The 21,128-nt window shown below is 44.8% G+C and overlaps 1 protein-coding gene across 2 annotated transcripts in view; it reads right to left on the bottom strand.

Annotated features, from left to right (window-relative positions):
• The window catches only part of SLC4A11 (solute carrier family 4 member 11), a 318,296-nt gene that overhangs the window by 91,636 nt on the left and 205,532 nt on the right, over positions 1 to 21,128 (bottom strand). For both annotated transcript variants that reach the window (XM_019526497.1, XM_019526498.1), the window contains exon 3: positions 7,111 to 7,263. In XM_019526497.1, the coding sequence (XP_019382042.1) occupies positions 7,111 to 7,263 (153 nt within the window). The remainder of the gene's footprint in view (positions 1 to 7,110; positions 7,264 to 21,128) is intronic.

The following is a 21,128-nucleotide window of genomic DNA, read 5'->3' as shown; positions in this document are numbered from 1 at the left end:
CCCCCCCCCCCACCACCACCTTTTTATTTTATTTTACTTTTTTTTAATTATCTTAACAGGGTCCTGACTGCACGCTGGAAAGCTGTTTTGCTAATAAAAGCGGCAGCAGAGTGTGTGCGCACGTGTGCATCTCTGGAGTAGATTACAGGAAACTGTCGACTCTACGTATCTAGGAATGATCTATTGTCTGGAGGGCGGAACAATCTTTAATTTCTTGTGAAGTGTAAAATGTGTTCCATTATTTCCAACACAGCCACATCCTGCCTCCCGATTGGTTTTGCACTAAAAACAAAACACACACAAACAACACAATTTGGGGGAGGGGGAGCAGAGAGGGAAGGCTGCATTCGTTTTAAGCACCAACTTGCCAGTCCCCCTCCAATTAAAAGTTGGAGCTGCTAATAAAAATACTTATTCATAGATGGCTCACAAAAAAAAAAATTAAAATACAGAGATTGTAAACAAGTTATAGCATCAGAGCCTTGCACACCTCTGATTCCAGATGGGCCCAACTTCAACCCAGTCTAGAGAAAAAAAAAAAGAATAAAAAAGGATGGTTTCACACACTAAAAAAGTCGAAATGGGGAACAAGGTGAAGTTTGACCGTTTTTAGCATGGATTCATTTCAGGATCCTGGGATGACACAAGAAAAAGCCATGGGAAAAAAGTATTTGCTCCAAACCTAATAAAAAGGGAAAGCATCTGGTTATGAGCAGCTCAGTAAGCAGGATTTACTTTGCACTTCTTCATTACCTCAATGACTGCCTACCGGCCACATTTATGCCCAACTAACAGGAGGTGCTTTGCAACATTATGCAATATTGACACATTAGACAGCGACAGCAGACTTCTTGCTGCAGCCAATCGATATTTTTTTTTTTCCCTAGTGATAAGCCTAAGCCCTGTAAGTGCAGATCTGCAATTTCCCAAATGCAGATGGAAGGGATAGGTTCAGGTCCACCCCGCTGGTTATTTAATCCACTGCAGAGACTCACTGCAAGACACGTTAGTATGAAGCCCAAATGCCAATCAGCTCCACGGGAAAGAAAACTGATAGTTAATTTTGCAATTGTGTAAGGATTAGTCAAGATAACCCCACCAGGTCCCTTCCAACCCTGCAATTCTGGGAAGGTGTCAAAAGCCGTATATAGGCAGAGATGCATCAAGATCTATCCCCACCTACAAAAAGAGAATCAATGATCTTCTAGCTCATTTGGCCAAGGAAAGAAGAAGTGGAAGCAGATGCAACGGTCAGGGAGGCCAGACCGTAAAAATCAAAACCTCAGTCAATGTAGGGCTGACGAAACACACTTGGAGCCTGTCCTATGGTAGCCAAGCAAAGATCTCCACAAGGAGGGCTCAAAGCATACCCAAAATGGACCCATCGTTCAGTCTGATGTTAAGCAGAATAGTCTAGATTGGCAGACCCCGGGCAGGGATGCAGGGAAGGGGATGACTTCAAGTACAGAGCAGCTACATCTCAGACACCCTGCATTTGCAGAGCTCTGGCGTGCATGTGTGCTTGGGCTTAGAGTCAAGGGATTGGTACGCCAAGCCATTTGGCTATGCCCATTTGATCTTTCACCAAATCAGCCACTAATGACGACCTATACGCGAGCATAGAACAGACTCCTTTTCATCTGAAGAGTCTGGTGAGCAAATGGGACTTGCTGCCCCATTACAATCATGTCCTCAGCTCCCCCTGCGCATCCACCTCCCAAGGCCAGGGGAAAACCATTTAAGAAACACCCAGGAAGGGTCCTAAAAGTGACTGACTGCCATATTCCTCTAGGCTAAGGACAGAAGTTACACAACCTGGTTTAAGTCATCAGAAACTGGCTCAAACCTGTAACAGAACAGAAGCTCAGTGCACGTAAACCCGTTTCAAAATGGCTGAAACGGGTTTAAGATCAACTTGGCTGAACGTAGTATCAGATTTACTTGATTTGGGTCAAACCGGTTTATACAACTTCTGTCCCAGACCCGAGAGGCATGCCCTGCCAGCTGCAGCCTGGTACCTAGAAAGGGTGCAGAGGACTTGGGCCCTTCCTGGCTCAGCCAAAGCAGCAGTCGCTTTAAATTAGGTGGAAAGGAAGAAATGCTCAGCTTGTGAGATGGTCTTAAGTCTCAGGGTGGTGACCTCAAACACCACAAAACACTCTGCCACAAGGGCAGAGCTCATGGGTGCAGGAGACGGAGCTTTCTCCAAGCCTGGCCCAAGATGGGAACCAAGTCCTCAGATGCTAAGAAGCCTCCTAAACCTCCTCGCCTTGCGCTCTTCTTCCATCTGCCTTCTCCAAGATCAGAGCAGCCGATGCATCTGCAAGATGCCCTCCCACCCCAACACAACTGTCCCAGGTCAAAACCAGAGGCATGCTTGCAATTTTCCCCAGGGAGAGGATGAAGCAGCAAACCACCCGCAACAGATGTCTGTCTTGCTGCTTAATTCCCTGCCGGAAGACGCTCAGGCTGGACGGCGACCAGGGCTATGCCAGAAGTGACTGAAGATGGAAATTACAATAGGAAAGTTTTTGCTGCCAACTGAAGATGGATGGCTCTAAGATGATGGTTGGGAAGACAGTGCAACAGGAGACCGGGAAGGACCTCCTGGTCAACATCTCCCTTGAAGGAAAGTCTCAGTCCCCAGAGGAGCAACACTGAAGTCCTTCCCAAGTGCAAAGGGCATCCAGAGAAAGGTATGAGGAAAAGTCCTTCCCAAGTGCAACACTCCTCATTAGGAGCTCCTTGCAAGATTTCCCCATCTGTCTCTTACTATTTCCTTCCCCACCTCCTGGAAACACCTGGAGACATAGAGAGGTCTTGGATGGCAGAGACATGAGTGGGATTTTTTATTTCAGATGATCCCAAACTCATGCCAACATGGAGATTATTAACTAGATGGGATGGTAGAGTAGCTGTCACTCAATCCAGAATTCTCCTTTACTTTTACACTGCCTTCAAACACCTGTCAGCCTGGCAGACTCAAGAGCAGAGGTAGCCTCCAGACAGAGATAAGCAAGCACGTGCCACTGATGAACCCATCACACCAGATATAAAGTGCAGCCTATAAACAGTATAGCCTGCCCACCTTTACCCATCACTAATATCTCATAAACCACAGCATATAAGGATGAAGTTTTCTTGTCCCCTACCCCAAGGGAAAGTCGCATTGAGTGACCCAAGCTGCAAAAAAGACCTGTGTTTTAGTGACCAACGTCTATGCTGACTTGGGTATTGCAGTCTTAAAAGCATAAGCAGCATATGCTAACCCTAGACCCTGGATTTTATTTTTCCAGTACCTCTTATTTGTAGCTACTTCCTTGCACCCAATGCAGAATGACAACAGCTTATGATCACCATTTTAAAGTTTATGCTATGCTTTGTTGCCCAACTTGGTCTAAATCCCCATGCAGAGAGGTTTTAAAATAACAATAAAGTGCATCTAATTATGCACGTAGCAAACTCTACATCCATCACATGGAGATTATTAACTAGATGGGATGAAGGCAGAGCTGTCACCAAGTCCATAATTCTCCTTTATGTATTTATACTGCCTTCAGGCACCTCTCCTCAAGGGCTCAAAGCGTTTCCACACATGCTTATTGTTTGCACTGCATTTGAAGGTAGATAGAAACTTTGCAGAAAAGTTAGCCAAAGACAATGCACCCCAAGAAGCAAGCGATATTAGAATCTGGATATGAAAAAAAAAAAAAAAAACAGAACAACCACAGCAGTATTGGGATGAAGACCCAAAAGAAAAAAAGAGGCAGGGGAGTAAGAATAAGATGACATTGCAACTGCTGAATCATCCTCTAAGCTCGTCATTGTGACTAATCTTAATTCACTTCTTGTAGGGGTTTTTTTTGTTTTTGTTTTTTTTAAAGTGCAGAGGATTAAAATATTGCTCAGTCAGAATGATTATAGACTCCATGTCTGGCAACTATTCAAGAGAAACCAAACAAAGCAGATGTGGTTTTCATTATGGATTAAATCAATGAACAAATGCAGGCTCAGCCAGTGCAGATATGGTAGACTGTGCTCCAGAGCAAGTGCCCCTTTCTGAAAAAGGATCTAGTCGCTAACTTCTTTGCCCTCCAGGCTAGGTGCAGACATTCAAAAAGCTGGAGGCAAAATCAATGCAAGTCATGTGGTTTCTGTACGTGGCGTAGTTTACATCGGTAGCAAACAGAACGCACGTTTGCACGTTGGTGGGGGGTGCAAAATCTTAGACCAGGTTCTGCCACGTGTGCACCGAATTTTGGTTCTGTTTGTTCCAGGTATAGACTGGTTTCTGATCGCTGACACTGGTAAGAGTGTAATGTCTGTACCTGGTCCCGGAACCTAAAGGTCTATTTGCTGACATTAAAGGATGTTGGGTACTTAACTTGCAGAGATGCTCCAGCAAAAAATAATAATAATGTTAGTGTTATTTCCACTGGGTGCATGTAATCCCATTCAAATTAAGGGGATTTAAATTTTAATTCAGAGATTGTAAGGGGCCAGAAGGGATCTCAAAAGATCATCAGGTCCAGCTCCCTGCACCAAGCAAGAAAGACAACTGGGGTCAGGTGGCCCCAGCAAGGGGACTATCTAGTCTCCTCTTGAAGATTTCCAGGGTAGGCGACTGCACCTCCTCTGGAGGGAGTTTATTCCACAGTCTGGACACCCCGACTGTGAAGACATTTTCCCCAACGTTGAGCCTGAATCGGTCTTCCAGGAGTTTGTGGCCATTACTCCCGTTCTCCCCTTGGGTGCCCTGGTAACAGTTGCTCACCGAGCCCTTCACCTTGTGGAAATACTATTCTGGCCCTTTTGGAAAATGTTGCGCAGGGGTTAAAAACCATTATAGTTAAATCGTGGACATGCAAATCTTGTGGTCAGGAAGAGCCAGACTTCAGCAATGCCACGTGACTTAAAGGGACAAAAGACAAAGTCCGATTGCAACTTTTGATGTTGTTAATAGATTGGTATTGGGATGAGGCGGGTATAACGTCAGTCCAAATAGACTGAAAGCAGAAGAAAAAAAGCAAGAGGCAGCTCAGAAGAGAAGCAGGATTATTCTTCAAATACCAAAGGATCCTCCAAAAACATTAGCAGCATTGCTAACTCCCAAAGATGTACTCTGCAAAAAAAAGTGACACTGCTCCAATACCAGGCTTTAAAGAATAAAATTAAATGCAGACAAAATTAAACTTCAACCTTCATATGAAGTCAGTAAATAGCAGAGCTGAAGAAGTGCTTCTGGTTACTTTTTCCTCAAGGGAAAAAAAATCACCCCTCCAGGCTATGAAGAGACTTGTGGGGCAAGGAGGAGAGACTGGTTCTTGAACAGGCCTGTATTACTTTCTGCTATGGTTTCTAAACATACAGTGTGGTGGTGTTTTTTTTTTTTTTTTTTTTTTTTTTTTTTTTTTTTTTTTTTTTTTACAGATTTAAATCAGAGTTTGCACTTTGTGCAGCAACCTTTACTAAGTTAAATTAGATGCCTAGCCAGAGGTAAAATACGGGTTTCAGATCCTACTCGTTAAACTGGAGATCATTAACCATAAACCTTCTTGATAAGCTATGGAAGCTGGCTTTGCACTGTTACCAGCTTTGGGGAGGAAGCCCAAGTTTCAATGCCAAAAGGTAAAAAGGCCGTTTCCTTGTTTAGCCCCAAAGTTTTTCTGAACAGCACGATACATTCAAATACATTTTCCAGATGCCAAAGCAACCCCACGGAGGAATCCAGGGATTCGCACGCAGAATTTTTCTTCCTGGAAAGACCTTTCATTTGATGCAGACCAGTCTATTCAGATGTCAAAAATATAGCCTCTCATAAAAATCACTCTTTCCCAGAGGTGGATAAAAGCCATTGCCAGGAAAGTTGGAAGGAGGGGTAAACTCCATTAAAAAACAGGCAACTTTTCCTACCTCATCCCATCTTGAATTGCAAACACAAACAGACTCTAAAACCTGCTGGTGCCTTTATAATACAAGCTCCTCAGGCAGGAACCGAGTTCAGATGTTGAGCCCTGATAACGAGTAGCTTATCAAAAGCAAGCAAAATAAATCTGATCACGAGCAACTCTTGCTGACTCCGTGCCGCCAACATTGGTTGGCTTCATTTACTGAAGGGCCAATGTTACAGATGTATCAGCTGTGTTAATTGCTGCCCAGACAGACAAACGGTCTTAAAAAAAGTTTACATCCGTCTGTCAGGGGCATTGAGATGCATCAACTAGAAAACAGGACATTAAAAGAATGTGGGTCAGCAAGCGCATTTGATTTTTCTAAGGTTACTAATTCATGAGTTCACAGTGGATGCATTTGTTCACGTGTCATCTTCGCCCCTTATGTGCATGTTTTAAACGGAGTCCAAAACAAAACACAAAAACATTGAGAAGTGCAGCGTTGTATTAACTGATGTCATTTCCAAAATGTTAACATTTAAGGACAGAAAGCTTTCTAGTAACACATTGTATTCAGTTCTCATTGAAAAAAAAAAAATCAGGAGGCAAACTGCGCCACTGATGACCTTAGCGCAAGTGATCACAACCAACCTCAATAACTGAACGAAACAAAACCCCCTTCAAAATTGGGATTCTCCCCCCACAATACTTTCTTTAAATCTCATGAGCAGTAGCCACATGCGGCACAGACTGAATGCATGCAGAAGAACTGGGTGGACATTATAGCACCCACATTTTCAAGCACAGGCTTAAAATTCAAGCTCCAGGTTCATTTTTAGGCACTGCACAAATACTCTGATTTTCAGATGCACCGGAGTTGGTTGGTTTGCAGTGCTTTTGGGAATCAGGATGCTTAGGAGGAAGCCTAGAAGAAGATGTGGGAGCTTCAATTTTAAAGCACCCATTCCTTACCTCCACCAAGTGTCTTCCTATCAAAAGTTGAAAGGACTTGGGGTGGTTTTGAAATGTTTGATTTGTGCCTATTAGGAGATGCTTATGTGCCCCAGAAAGATGTCTGAGCTTGAAAATGGTCTCCTGGATGCCACAGGCAGATATTTGAAGGGTAAATACTTTTCAATACAAGGTGGAGAAGTAGCCGCTGCAGTTGGACTCTCCAAATGTTGATAAAACATATATATGAAAAAGTCGGTGCACTTACCAGCTACATTCTGTTGCACGTCCAAATTGACATTCACAAAGAACCGGATACTGTCCCCGGACACGATTGAAGAGTTTACAGTGTCAAAGAGCTCTTCTCCTCCCACTTCTTCTTTGTTCTCACAGCCGTCATCTGTGTCACATTTAAGATAACCTGCCCAGAAGATTAACACAATGCTTCGTTACATCCTTTGCATGCAATCAAACCAAACACCATCGATGTTCACACTTCTCCAACATTTTTCACAAGCCAAAATAGCGGATCTTTTACTCTTATTCTTAGTGAGGAACATCAGCCCCAAAATGGTCAGAAGGATTCTCTACTTTGGTACCTAAAAAGGTCAGAGACGTACGTGTTTGGGGAGCACGGCATGAAACAGCTCGGCCTTGACTCAACAGTTTCGTAGAAGTTGGGGACTGGAGGGGACCTTACGAGATCATCGGTGTGTAGAAGAATGCTGCCCTATCTTTTGGCATCGATGAGGCCTCTCACCCAGGAGGTGGCATGCAACACACGTTCGGGGAAGTCAAGTAACTTGTGCTTAAAAACAAGGTCTTAAAAACAGCCTGAGTAAAGTACAATACAGAATAAAATTTATTCTGTACAAGCTATAGAGAAATCCCACCCCTCAAATAAAATAAGAGGGTTTTGTTTTGTTGTTCTCAAGTTCTACATAGAATTATTTTATTCTACCGCCGTGCTGCTGAAAAGGCTAGAGTGAGCTGCTTACACCTGCCCTGCTCTTTAAAATTAGATGTGGAGGGCAGGGACTTGGCCATGTCCATGCAGGGTTTAGTCTCTACCCAGAGGCCACCAACATATGAAGCTGACCTGTGTTAGATGCATGTAAGTGGGGGGCTATGACATCGAGACGTCTCGCATACAAGATAGATGAAACTTGTTTAAGGGGTCTTCAGGCCCCATTTCAAAGCACTGAAGGGCACCAATCGCATTCAGCAACCCATTTCAATAGCATTTAGGGTGAAGTTACGTGTTGCACATAGACCATACCAAATCCGCGGCCTGTTAAGCAGTGCTGAACTTAAAACGTGCTGTGTGCAATTAGACACTAAGGGTTAATACCATTTCCTCCCTGAATGGCTCCGATTGGCTGCTAGAGGGCTAGCAAACAGTGCTGCTAGGCACCAGGACAGCTGAACTCAATCCCAGTTCTGGTGGAGGGGCTGGGAGCAGTGCATCCTGGGATGCTGGAGGATTGCAAATCGCTTGTTTGATCTACATGGAGCAGACAGAAGTTACCCTCACACAAGCCAGGCAGCCCAGCCCAGAGTTAACCCTCATCTGGAGTGGCATAACTGAGACACTCGAGGGCACTTGGCACAAGTTAACAAGCTTTAACAACTGGGTGCTTGTGTTCTGGGTGCCCTTACTATGGCCTAACCAACATGCAACTTCACCCGTAGCCCCTCTCAAAGGTAAGGGGCCGATTTAGAAATGTCATCTGCCAAACTGGTGACAGTAAAGCGAGTGCTTAAATCGCTCCATTAACCTTTCAACAGAGGCAGCCGGCCCTCCAACTAGAAAGTCAGGTTTACCATTTGATCAATAACTAGCACTGTGGGAGATCAACCTCGGATCCGTTATTTGAAACCCGACCATGTTAAAACCGACTGGTCTAACGAGCAAGTTACTGGGTGATGCAACCATTGAGACTTGTGCATTTTCCACACGTACCCCGATTATGAGGTCAGAGCAGGGATGATGGCTAATCACATAAGGGAACACACTAAGAAAGTAAGACCACATTTGTTGAAAGGAGCTATTTTGGACTCTTCTGCAATGTTTATAATTACGATCGAGTCTCATTCAGATGGAGAAACTATATCGCTACGGCCTTTTGTTGCAAAGCAGCTGAAAGGTATCCAGGTTGTAGCCAGATCAGTCTAGGCAGAAAAAAAGCAATCCAGACTTGTAGTAGAGATGAGCTTTTATTTTTTGCAAAGATTTTTGCAAAAATCTTGTGGGTCTAATAAAAGAGATCTTCTCTACTACGAGTCCTGAAAGCAGCTGAAATACATTTGTGCATGTAAATGTATAGTATATACCAATTATTATATGGGTAGTATATACCAATTATTGCATACCTTGCAGTGTCCAGTTTTGTATTACCCAAGTTATTCAGGCAGATTCTACCCTCTTTGTGGCAATGATATTATATATCATTGCATATAAAAACTGCCTGAAGCAAGCGGGCACATTTTGGCAGTGCATTTTAACACTACAGCAAGCTTAGACAACCAGTTTGGAGGCATAAACCAATACCACGTAATGGAAAATAAAATGCTGATGGCAATTTTAAAAGCCTTGCACGAAGTATAAGTTCAAGACTGCCAAGAACTCAAACATAAAATACATTTCTTAAGGATAGGGGGTTGACACTCTGCCACCACAGCAACAACACTGTCTAGTTTCAAGACCGCAAACAGGAACTCCAACAATTATGACACTTGAACTTCAGCACATCCTGTTGCAAATTATCTTCCAGCGTTTGTTCTTGCAAGATGTGCTGACTAATAGGAAGATGCAGACTGTGCATCTCCCGAGATGAAGTCAGAAACATATCCCAGTTCTCAATCTGAAGACAACAGAATTTATATGGGTCTATTTGATTTATCATCGCAGGCTTAGGTCTTTTAGTGCTTTATAGAAAATCAAAAAGGTGGCCTACATAACTCCCTTCCCCACCCCAACACACGTGTGTGCATGCACACACAGCTTACTTTGCATTGTGCATCCCCCACAAAGAAAAGTGACGCATGCTTCCTCTGGTATAAATGGCACATTGCAGGTGCGTTTCCACCGTTGCTGAAGGATCCTTCCCAAGTGCTTCCAGAGGAGTCCGAGGAAGGATGCATTAGTGCTCTAGAAACGGTTTGGCAGAACTGAACTAGCAGTCGAGGACTGTATCCTCCGTGGTCAAAAGAGCGACCTGAAGGCAAGTCTTCATCTGGGCCCATGCCTACAAGTCACCATATATGTATAAGTATTGTGTCCAGCCTGGAGTCCAGTGTCCAGTTTTGAGCCTCCCCCCCACTATAGAAAGGATGTGGACACATTGGAGAGAGTCCAGCAAAGGGCAAATAAAATGGTCCGGGGGCTGGGGGACAGGACTGGTAAGGAGAGCCTGAGGGAACCGGGCTGATTTAGTCTGCAGAAGAGAAGAGAAGATCTGCATGAGATCGAAGGAAAGGAAAAAACAGATAGAAAAGTAGGCAACTGAAATTGTATGCTTAAGTTCACTATCGCTGTCTCAAAACTTTTAATTGTCATGCTGCTGCGTAGGAAGCAAATAAGCATCTCCATCTCCAGCCTAGCATTACACAGGGAAATAGTGATCACGTCTTATGAGTGATACAATACCTATTTAATCTACAGTTTTCACTCTGTTTTCCAATCAGAGTTCATCCATGATGAAGAAAAGCTTGGGTAACTTCATTAAAAAAACAAAATCAAATTGGCACCAGATAACCCATGGTCAGGGAGGTGTGGCAATATCTGGCAAGGACAAAAGCATGAGTTTTAGCCAGTGCCACTTTTGGACAATTTGGGTGACTTTCACCCCATGACCTCTACTTCCAATAGTAGGCCTGGGCTGATGCAGACCAGCTGACAAGCACTGGGTCTTTTGGTGGTTGGGACCGAGCATGTCTTCAAAGGACACAGGAGTTACTTCAAAGCAATTCTACACGTGGCCAGTGGTGGAGCGGAGATCTTGGCACCACCACCGTTTTCCCCACTTTTGGTTATGGTTACAGAAACTTGTGTCCACCATGTAACCAGTGTAACCTGGTACCTCTGGCTTCCTTGACCCTTGCCAATCAAGATGAGCCTGGCACACAGGCTGCAGCTTCCACACTGGTGGATGAGCTTCAAGCAATTAATTGTACCAGGTATTCACAAGAAGATCAGTAGCTCTCTCAGCTTCCTTGAAATGGGTACGTTAGAAAGAATGAGGTTAAGAAAGTGGGAGGGGAGGTCGATAGCTGGAAGGAGATGGGATTACAAAGGGCTGGTAAAACTAGACCAGCCATGGCCAGGGGCTGCAACAGAGAGACAAATGGGAAGCTAGCAGAGCTGGGAAGGAGTGAATAGGTCATGGCAGGATTTGCTGATCTCCTTTTCCAAAAAAAGTGTCAGTCAATCAGGCTGCGGGTTGAGAGCAAAGGAGCTGGGCATGGAGTGAGGGATGGAGAAGCAGCATGGCATGGCAAACAGGTACCCACATTTAAAACTCGCACCACTGCAATCCCCAAACTAAATGGGGACAAGGAGGTTTCTAGCTACTTAATTCTTCCCTTCTCAAAAAAAGGCACTGGACATAACTCTGGATTATCTATAACATTTTTCCAAAAGATGGGTTGTACAAACACCAGCCAACCACCTTGTGGGCCAGTGTCCACGCTGGCACCAAGCAACTTCTGCCTTGCGGTACTGCTGGGGTGTTGTAGCCACGACGCTCAAGGAGAGGTCGGAGTCCAGGCTTTTTTTGCAATAGCTTTTATTGGGCCGACCAAATAGTTGGGGGAGCTGTTGAGCAAGCTTTCACACATCAAGCAACTTTCCTCAAGTCCTCGGTCTGATAACAGATCATCACAGCCAAAGCCCAAGATCTTCCTGCCTCTAAAAGCCTAACTGGTGGGGATCTTTCAATTAGCACGCACAAAAAAAAAAATGACTGTCATTTGATTTTTCATCCCTGAAGCCCGTTCACCATTTGCTCATGGCCTGAACTAAGCATTTTGATTTCCCAACTGGCAGGCAGGTAGGTACTTGGCTTCCTCTCTTGAGTCTGCCTCAGCAATTAAGGAGAGCGCTTTTTGAGGAAAAAAAAGAAAGATCTGGCAACTGCTCATCCCCGCAGGGAGACCCGAGACACAATCCTAGCCCGACCAAAAGAATATAGAGGACACTGCAGATGACAGAAGAAACTGTTTAATTATCCTGGAGTTTTGATTTTTGTTTTAAGGCAATTTGGACTGAGATTCTGTTGCTGTTGGCATATTTTGGCTGCCTTATGTTTCCATATTATTAAATATTTTATCAGGCTTCAATATTAGGAATCCATTTTGCTCAAAAGAGTGGAAAAACAACCCTCCGCCCCCTGAAGTTGGAACACAAAAACAGGCAGCAGATTTTAGTCCAACGCCTGTCTAATATTTCACCTTCGATTTGAGCAAGGAGCCATCCTGTGCAAAACCTCAAGCGTTACCTGAGCCCGCCGTGAGTTAAAACCCAAGTGACCTGCATCACTATCCATATTGTTCCCATGGAAGTCCCCATGCATACTAATCAATATGCTAGTCTTGCTTGTCACTGCTTTCAAAGATGGGAAGTGCTTCACAGGTATTGCAAAGATCATTGTATTATAGTACTTTGTATTTAAGAGCCACCTACTCAGGTATGTGCTGGAGTTGCTGAGCAACTATAAAAAAATTAAGTACACACTAAATGAACAAAATGATGTCTGGGGAGCGCTCCACTATTGTAGGCATAAGTAATGCTGATGGGGAAGTGAATCGTTCTGGGCTCAGACTGGGATCCGAGCAGAGCGTAGCCTGGCACCTCATTAAATGCACACAGCTTTACTAGCGGTAGATAAAGTACCGAGCAGCAGCCCACTTGGTTAGCACGGTCCGTTTTCTGCAAAGATGTGGCCGGGGAACCTGTGAGGAAAGACAGTGGACCTCGACAGACGCATGTCGTGGTGCATGTGCACCGAGGGCCCAAATTAAGGGTTGCTGATGCCACTCCATGTCCCGTTTCTTAGCCTAGTCCCTTATTCCCAGTCTTCTGGCTCACCAGTCCTCAGATCTTCTCCGTGCTCAGCTTCCTGGTCAGTCATCTCTTGTCCTCCCTAGTTTCTGCTATCCCAGCCCCAACCCCCTCGGCCTAGCTAACCCTCGCATTCCCCCTACCCATCAAGGCCGGCCGCGAGGTCCAGTCTCCTAATTAGCCGGGCCACTCCACATTTAAAAGTGAGAGCTCTCTCCTCCATACTCTAGCAGAAGGTCATGCAGTAGAGACAGAAGCCTCGCTGAACAGTTTCAACACCCAGCCCCAACTCATCCAGACCTGGTGCACCCATTTAACAAAGCCAGAAGTTGGGAGGGGTGGGGGGAGAAAAAAAAAAGACCATCAGTCACAAGGAAAACAGCTATCCAGGGAAGTGGCAGGGGCTAGGAGCACTCATCGCAGAACTGGTTCCTCTGCAATAATCCAGCAGGGCAGGACCCGGGTTGGGAAACACGGGCCCTGGTGCAGCAGCAAGCCTGCACGGGGAAACGCCCGTGGCAGCTCAGGGAACCACGGGACCAAACGGGCATGGCTCCCAGCTATATAAACCCAGGGCCTGAGCCAGAGTGGGCGATTTGGCCCTGGAACCTGCGGTAGAAGGAGCTCCAGAGCCGGAGGAGCCAAGAGAGCTACCTTGGGGAAGGCAAGCGACAAGGATAAGGGAAGCCTTGCTGTATATAGGTAGCCAGAGAAGCATATTCCTTTGTTATAGTTTATACCGGGGGGTTGTAAAAGGGATTGAGGGGTGGTTTGGAGGTCCCGCTATTGCCCGAGGGGCATGTGACCACCTGGGCTCTGTCAGGGGTCAGGCCCAAAGGTGCAGACTGCGGCCAGAGCCCAAAAAGGGGCAGAGACAGGGGCCAAGGGGCCAATGCCCAGAGCAGGGCAGCAATAGGGGCAGGGGCCCAAAGCCTCAGAGAGGCAAGGACAGAGCCCAATAGGCCTGGGCATGGTATAAAGGGGGAAGGTCAGAGCCATGTAATCAGCTTTTAAGGCCTACAGGTGCCCTGGGGCACAGGCAGTGATGAGTGCCCATGCAGTTTAAGGGCAGGATTGAGACCAGCAGTGTCCAGGAGGGACTTGCTGGCTATTTGGCAGATTGTGGCTCACGCTAGGACGCCTAGGTAGCCCCCCTTTCAATGCAATAGGTACATCAAGGCGCAGTGGGCGAGGGGGGGACAGTACCCTAAAGGCAGAGCTGGGTACCAGTTGCATGGGCACTAGGGGGCATCACGGCTGCCCCTCAAGCAAGTCCCAGTTACATCTCATTACTGAGACAGTCTGGTTTCAGCCTGTAGTGCTGGGTGGAGCGTGCTCAAATGGCAGATGGGAATGGCAGATATATGGCCTGACTGGCAGCAAAACCCAAGAAAGACAGGACATGCTCAGTGCAGACTGAATCGTCGGGTATTTTATCCACTAGCAAAAGGAATGGGTTTTTCCCTAAGTGTTTATAAAAAAGTTAGCCAAGTCTGGGAAGACTTCTGCTCTTGCAGCAAAAAAAAAAAAGCATCCCTGACACGAAGATCATCCCGCTGGCAAACGTTGAGCCCTTGCTCCAAGTTACGGCAGGGCGAGGGCCGATCAAAAGAGACTGCCAGAATTCGCTTCACATGCGCAATGCTAAATCTTGTTATCCTGAACAGCAGCAGCTTCGGCAAATATTTTAAAAGTTGGCCCAAGGTGGCCACTCGCCACAGAAAACCTCAACCTAAATCCCCGAAGAATGGCGAAGGTAGAGAGGAAAGGGAAACAGCTTCTTAACTGGGATACAGCTGGTGACCTTGACGAAGCCACCCTGCCAGCTCCCCCAGTAGCAACAGTCATGGGACAAAGCCGGGGTCCTCATTTAAAGTCTGCAGCAAAGTGGGAGATTTTGCAAAAGGTGTGAAAAAGCAGCCAACCATACAGGCCATGGACAGCCGCGTGCTGCAACGGCCTCACGTGCCTTGGCAAATCCGCGCCTTTGGTTCTCCCGGTAATAAAGCCACGTCCAATCAACAGCTGCTTCATCTTGTACCCTAACCAACTTGATACACATGCGAGATTAAAGCACTTTTCAGGAGATAAAACTCTCCGAATGCAAAAAGTGGTAGGAAAAAAGCAAAACCCAATCCGCTCTGGAAATATCAATTAAATGTTGGGCGTATACATGTGTCATCCACCAACAGCAAGAGAATGACTGGAAGGGATGGCAGAGTATTCGAAAGCCTGTTTTCACTCTATTCTCCAATCCGCGATGAAGAAAAGCTCAGGTAACTTGATTTTAAATAAGCCCCCCAAAAAAATCAAACTGGCACCAAATAACCCATGGCTATATATGCACAATCCTGAACGCTAAGTGGGGCAATACAATCAGTAGCATGAAGGCAGCACGGTCCCTAGAAGTCAACCATTTCCAAAGGTCAGTCCTCATTTAGACGGATGCCACATGGCGCTGACGGCCACATACGGTGCAAAACCATGAGCAGACATCTCGGCAGTCCTAGATTCAGAAACCTGCACCTGGTTGCAGGTAGATTCCTACCTTCCCCCCTTATTAATTGCATTTGTGCAACATGAGAAACAAAAGAACTGGGAGCTAAGAGACCTAATGCTATCGATAGCCACAAGGCAGCAACGAAAATAAGCCTGGCTTTGTTTCTGAATGACGGGGTAATGCCACTGTTAATGCTGTGAACACTCAGACCAATTTTTTTTTTTTTTAAATTTCCTTTCCAGCTGTATTTCACCCCCAAGCACTCCAAGCAAGTAAAAATTAATAACAACTCTGCTAACAGAAGGCATTTGGTGGCACAAAGCCAAATTCTCTCCCTCGTCAAATTAGATGTCTCGTAATATTGGCTGGGGTTTTTTTTCCTAAGGCCCCAGCGCTCAAAATTATGCAACTGCAGGAGAATCATGACTTCAAGGGTAAAAAAAAAAAAAAGGTATGATTCTAGCTCTTGGAGTTGGGAAAATTTTGAAAACAGGGACCCCTTCAATGCCTTAAGTACTAGCAATTCAGGGTTCTCTTTAATACCTTTATGATTTTTGAACACTGAAGGCTGCAAGCACATTTGTACCTTGCAATATTGCCACGGGAAAGCAGTCCCAGATTTCTTTAAGAAACCTTCTTCCCAAGGCAGGCAGCACATGCTTGAATTACAGGGCTGTCCCTCTTCACTGGTTTGGCAAACAAGTGCTTTGGCAACACGAGCCAACACAGAAATATTAACAAGCCCTCTGCTGCCGTTTTAATTTAGCAACCCCAAATCTGGTTTTTCTTTGGGAATGAGGATGGCTTCTCTCCAGCATAAGTACTTTCAAAATGTTTATCTGCAGACTGTAGTTCATTAAATAATAAAAATGCAGCTATTGGGTTTGCTTTGGAGAACTGGGAGAACCATAAGGAGTCACCTTAGCCTTAACGCTGGGCATTGAATGGTGCAACTCTTGAATGATACCCATGTAAGCTCTTATAAGGTAGTTTATGGGGCAAGCAGGCATAACCGTTCCACATACAGCTACTCCTTGCTTACCGCTGTCATTATGTTCTTGAAAAATGCAACTTTAAGTGAAACGATGGCAAGCAAAGCCAATCGCATCACAGCACTTACCCTCCTAGCAGGCGGCGGCCAAACAACATTATAACCAAACACTGCGAGACTTTAAAACGAGCGTGTTCTCTAATAGATGAGCAACGTATAACGAAACAACGTTAACCGAGACGACATTAAGTACCTGTGTAGCAAAATCTTGTAAGTTTAACCCCGTTTCATTCAGGATGAGTTACAAGATCTTTAGCTCATCTGCATCACCTATATGAGCAGCTAACAGCTAAGCCACTGGAGGTGGCATTTAGCAACCCCATTCTTTTTAAACCAATTTTTAAATTGTATATATGCACAGTTTCAAAACCGGATTGGAGTGGTGTTTGCAGTCACTCATGCTCAGCAGTGGTATTATAAACTAACCGGGGAGGGACAAGCTACACCAATTTCTAAGAGGGAACGATCAGGGAAGTTGACAGCATTTAACCCTTGTATGCCATACAACAGTTGCAATGTACAGTTCTTTGCCCATTGTGGACAGAGTCCATGCATGGTTCCCACATGGGTTTTGTTAGAGGATGTTAAGACTGATGGAAAGAATTTTCTTTCGATCTATAGACGCCCCTCAGGTAAAAATACAGAGGGTGGTTGTTAATTATACTTGAAGCAAGTTCTGCAAAACAAAAAGGAAAAAGTCAGAGCTAGCTTAAAAAAAATACAGCCTTAATGAAATGCAGAGCTGATCCATCCAAAACACCTTAACTCAGCTCCCTGCTCACATCGCAGAATAGCACAGAGTCATAAATGGCACTGATGGTCTCAGATTAAATTGACTTCTGGGACTTTAGAGATCTCCCATCTCCCCCATTCCCCTCATTTTCCCAGTTACATTATTTAGAAGCAAAAAAATAGCATTGAAATAGATGCCAGGTTCTTAATGGACTCTGTTTTTAATTAATTTTAGCTCAGGCTTAACAGATTAATGACTAGGATGATGGACCTAAGAGTGCACTTAATAAATTTTCGGTGGACACCCAACTGGGTGAGGTAGTGGGCACTTAAAAAAAAAGGATCAAGTTAAGAGTCGAAAGGCCTTAGTTCAGAGGTGCTCCACTCCTGGCCTGCGGAGCCATGTAATCAGGTCCATGGGTTTTCCCGTAGGTCCAAAAGCGTGGCAGTGGAGAAGCAATGGCCATATAACACTGCTACCACTTCACGATGCCAAATTGCCAACCCTAAGCAGCTCCATCAAGCAGCACTGCACACCAGATCATGCCCACAGACTGGATCCGGCCAGTGGACTGCAAAACTGCAGAAAAGCACCGTAGGGGTGATAGTGGATCACAAGCTGATCGCAAGAGCATTGCACTGACCTGTAAAAGAAAGGCTAGCTGTATACTAGGCTATGTTAACAGGAGAACTGGTAACTGCAATGCTTCCATTCAGCACCGGTAAAAGTCTCACCTGCAGCAAGAGTCCAAAATTTGGGCACAGCACAAAGTGGACAAGCTGGAAAGAGCCTAGAAGAGCACACCCATGATTAGCAGCCTAGAAAATGGTGACAGTCATGGAAAGTTTGGATTATTTAGTCTGGGGAGCACTGAGAAGGAATGACAGGCCTCTTTAAAAGGAGAAGCTAAAAAGGATTGGTATAAAGGAAGATGGTGACCAATTGCTCTCTGTCTACATGGGACAGAAAGAAAAAAAAGCGATGGATTTAAATTGCAACAAGGAGATTTAGGAAGATCACATTAATCTCTTGACTATCTGTTGGGGTGGTTAAGCAACAGAAGAGATTTCCTAGAAGTTTGTGCAGTCTCCATAGCTGGAAACAAATCGCAGTGCAAATTAGAAACAGTCTGGGATGGCTCAGGTGAGGATGATGCTGCCTTGAGCACGGGGGTTGGATTCAGTCTCCCAAGGCCCTCTCGCTTCTATATTTTTGCTATGGTTGTACAATTTAATTTGCAAGTTGGCAGCCTCCGATTAGTTAGTCTATAAAAGGTGAAACTCTACCCTGCCTTCAGCTTTACTTGCAAGTTGTAGAACATCTTGTCCAAATGCAGAGGAATCGTTTGAAGTTTGGGGGTATGCTGCATTTTTAAAAAAAACAAACAAAAACAAAAACATAAAGAGGTTGAATCCGTGCTTTAAGGGAAAAATGAAACTCAGACTATTCGAATCAGGCTGGCATCTCCCTACTGACCTCAAAACACCATACTTAAAAAGTATGGGCTACAAAAATGCAAGCTTGGTATTGCCTCAAAAGAGCTAGCAACTTTGTGGTTAGTTAATAATTAGGAGGTGGGGTAGAATTAAAGTAGTTAGACACTGGGAAAGCCTTAATCTTTGTATGACTGTTACAAGTGCCCTCGGCTTTGCATTCAGAGCTTCCTGTAAAAAAGACACACACAGTCTGTCTCTCCCACACAACCAGGCACACACTGAAAATATAGCCTAAAAGGCTAATACGGAGACTTCAACATATGCACATTTCCACGTAATCATCCACTTACTCAAAAACGAGTACAATATAAGAATTGCAAATCGTAGTCAAAATTATCTGTGCAGGTACCAACCCCATAAAGAACAGCCTTGCTCTTGTGGAGGGCAAGTACAAAGTTATCCAAACAAGCACTGGCATCATGCAAAAGTGCAGCCACGCCTGTTCGTTTTAACAAGAGAACACCTGGAAACGGTTCTGACACATTTCCAGTTCAAACTCTACAAAACCTGTCATGATCAATTTATCGTCAGCCAAGCAGGACCACGTACACCCTTTGTCATCACCGAAGGGTAAATGAAACGTGTGGTCACCTGCTCATTTCTAAAACGTAACTGCATTTTTCTTGGACAACAGTTGGCTACAACCCCTTTGCAAGGCTGATTCCCTCCTGCGGTACCTTAATTCAAAATATTAAAAACACGCTGGGCAGATGATGATACTAGTCAAAGCTAGCAATTGTTTACAGCTGGGTCTTAAAATTTGGGGGAACCAATACGAACGCTTTTCTCCGCTACAATTTTACTTTGCTTCATGGGTTAAGAAACGTCTACAGTAGTTCTGTTCTAAACTTGAAATAAAAGCCACTGAACTCACAACAGACTACGAAGAGAAATGCCAAGTTGAGGAGATCCATTAAGTCCAGACTGCAATCCCGACAATCCCAGGACCACCCCAGAGAAAATCGGCTGTGTTTGCCTACTTACGCCTGGAGACTGAAGTGTAGATAGTTTAGAGAGATCCCAAGCACTTGTTCAGCCATTCGGGGGCTCTTAAAATAAATTAAAAAAAACATGGCACTACTAAATGTCAGAGAGGCCAGGCTGGACAGAGAGCGAGCTTCTGTTCTGGGTTCAAGTGTTTCCAGCTCAGGGCTTGCTCCACTAGATGCATATTAAGGATTCAGAGCTAGATGGGGAAGAAAGAAGAAAGGATGGCACTGTATCTATGGATCTGCTGGAGAGAAAGACAACTACCAAGAAAGTGGATCCATGGATCCACTGGAGAGTAATGAGCAAGGTGATCAGATATCTTGGGACAAACACCCCCTGGATTAGCAACCTGTAGGCGCAAGGATGGACCAAGTCTACATCGGCCCAAACTAGGAGAGGCAATGATAATGGCTTCTAAGCATTGTTTCGTTATATACTACAGTGATGTTATTTAATATAGCATTTAGGCACCCTGAAGCACCCAAATTACAGCTGAATTTGCCCATTTGCACCCCCCATATGAGTTGCTCTGGTAATCCCAGTGGCTGGGCTGGTATAACCATGCAATCTGAAAAAAAGGACAATCGACAACTTAGATGTTGAGTTTAATAATGACAAATCTTCACCTCTTCCAGGCTTCCCAAAGTTATTCTTAAGTGAGAAGAAAGAATGTTTTGGGTCTCATTTATGAAGTACTTACCTGATAAGCTATCTATCCACTGGAGCCTAGAAAGTAAAAAAACCCACCCCAGAGAAATGGTATGCCAACTATTTCAAGCTTCCCCTCTCTATGCGCCACAAAGAAGCAGCCAATTTACTGTTTGAGCTCCCAGAATATTTCAAGCAAGTCGATTAAACCAGCAACTCTCCTTGGCTTGTGTGGGAGTAAGGGAAGGATCATCCTCCATCATGTCCACTACGTTTTAAAATGCAGGTCCGTCTTTAAAATGGACTATAAACAGTGGTTTTCAACCCGCAGTGGAGAACCCCTGGGGATCCACAAACTGTCTTAAGGTCCCCAAAAGACAACTATGATCAATCAAAAGTAGGTGAAAACCTGCACTTGCAAGTCAAAGGGGTCCGCACCCCCATTCCTAATTTTTTAGGGGGCCACAAATGAAAAAACAAGGTTGAAAACTACTGCACTAAACAATGAGGCTAGCCTACTATTGCCATCTTTCTTTGCTACTGGACAAGCATAATTTTGTCTTCTTTTGGTTCATCTCGTCATAAAAGCAGCCAGATGCAATTACCAACTTTCCAGGTGCATCGTCATAATATATAAAACTGAAGAAACACCCGCCCCAAAAACTGATCTGCTTTAAAAAAAAAAGCAGAGAAGAAAAGCCAAGCACTCGGATAAACCCCATCCCTGTATTTTACAGCCAGTTCTCGAGGAACTATTGCAAATAGTCCAAGTCATAATCCGATGCATCTCAAGCAAGACTTAAGAAG

Source organism: Gavialis gangeticus, unplaced genomic scaffold, assembly GCF_001723915.1.
Source record: "Gavialis gangeticus isolate Ggan-Ray unplaced genomic scaffold, GavGan_comp1, whole genome shotgun sequence".
NCBI classification, from domain to species: Eukaryota; Metazoa; Chordata; order Crocodylia; family Gavialidae; genus Gavialis; species Gavialis gangeticus.
Note: the sequence above shows the minus strand (reverse complement) of the source record. Positions and strands in the feature narration are given on the sequence as shown.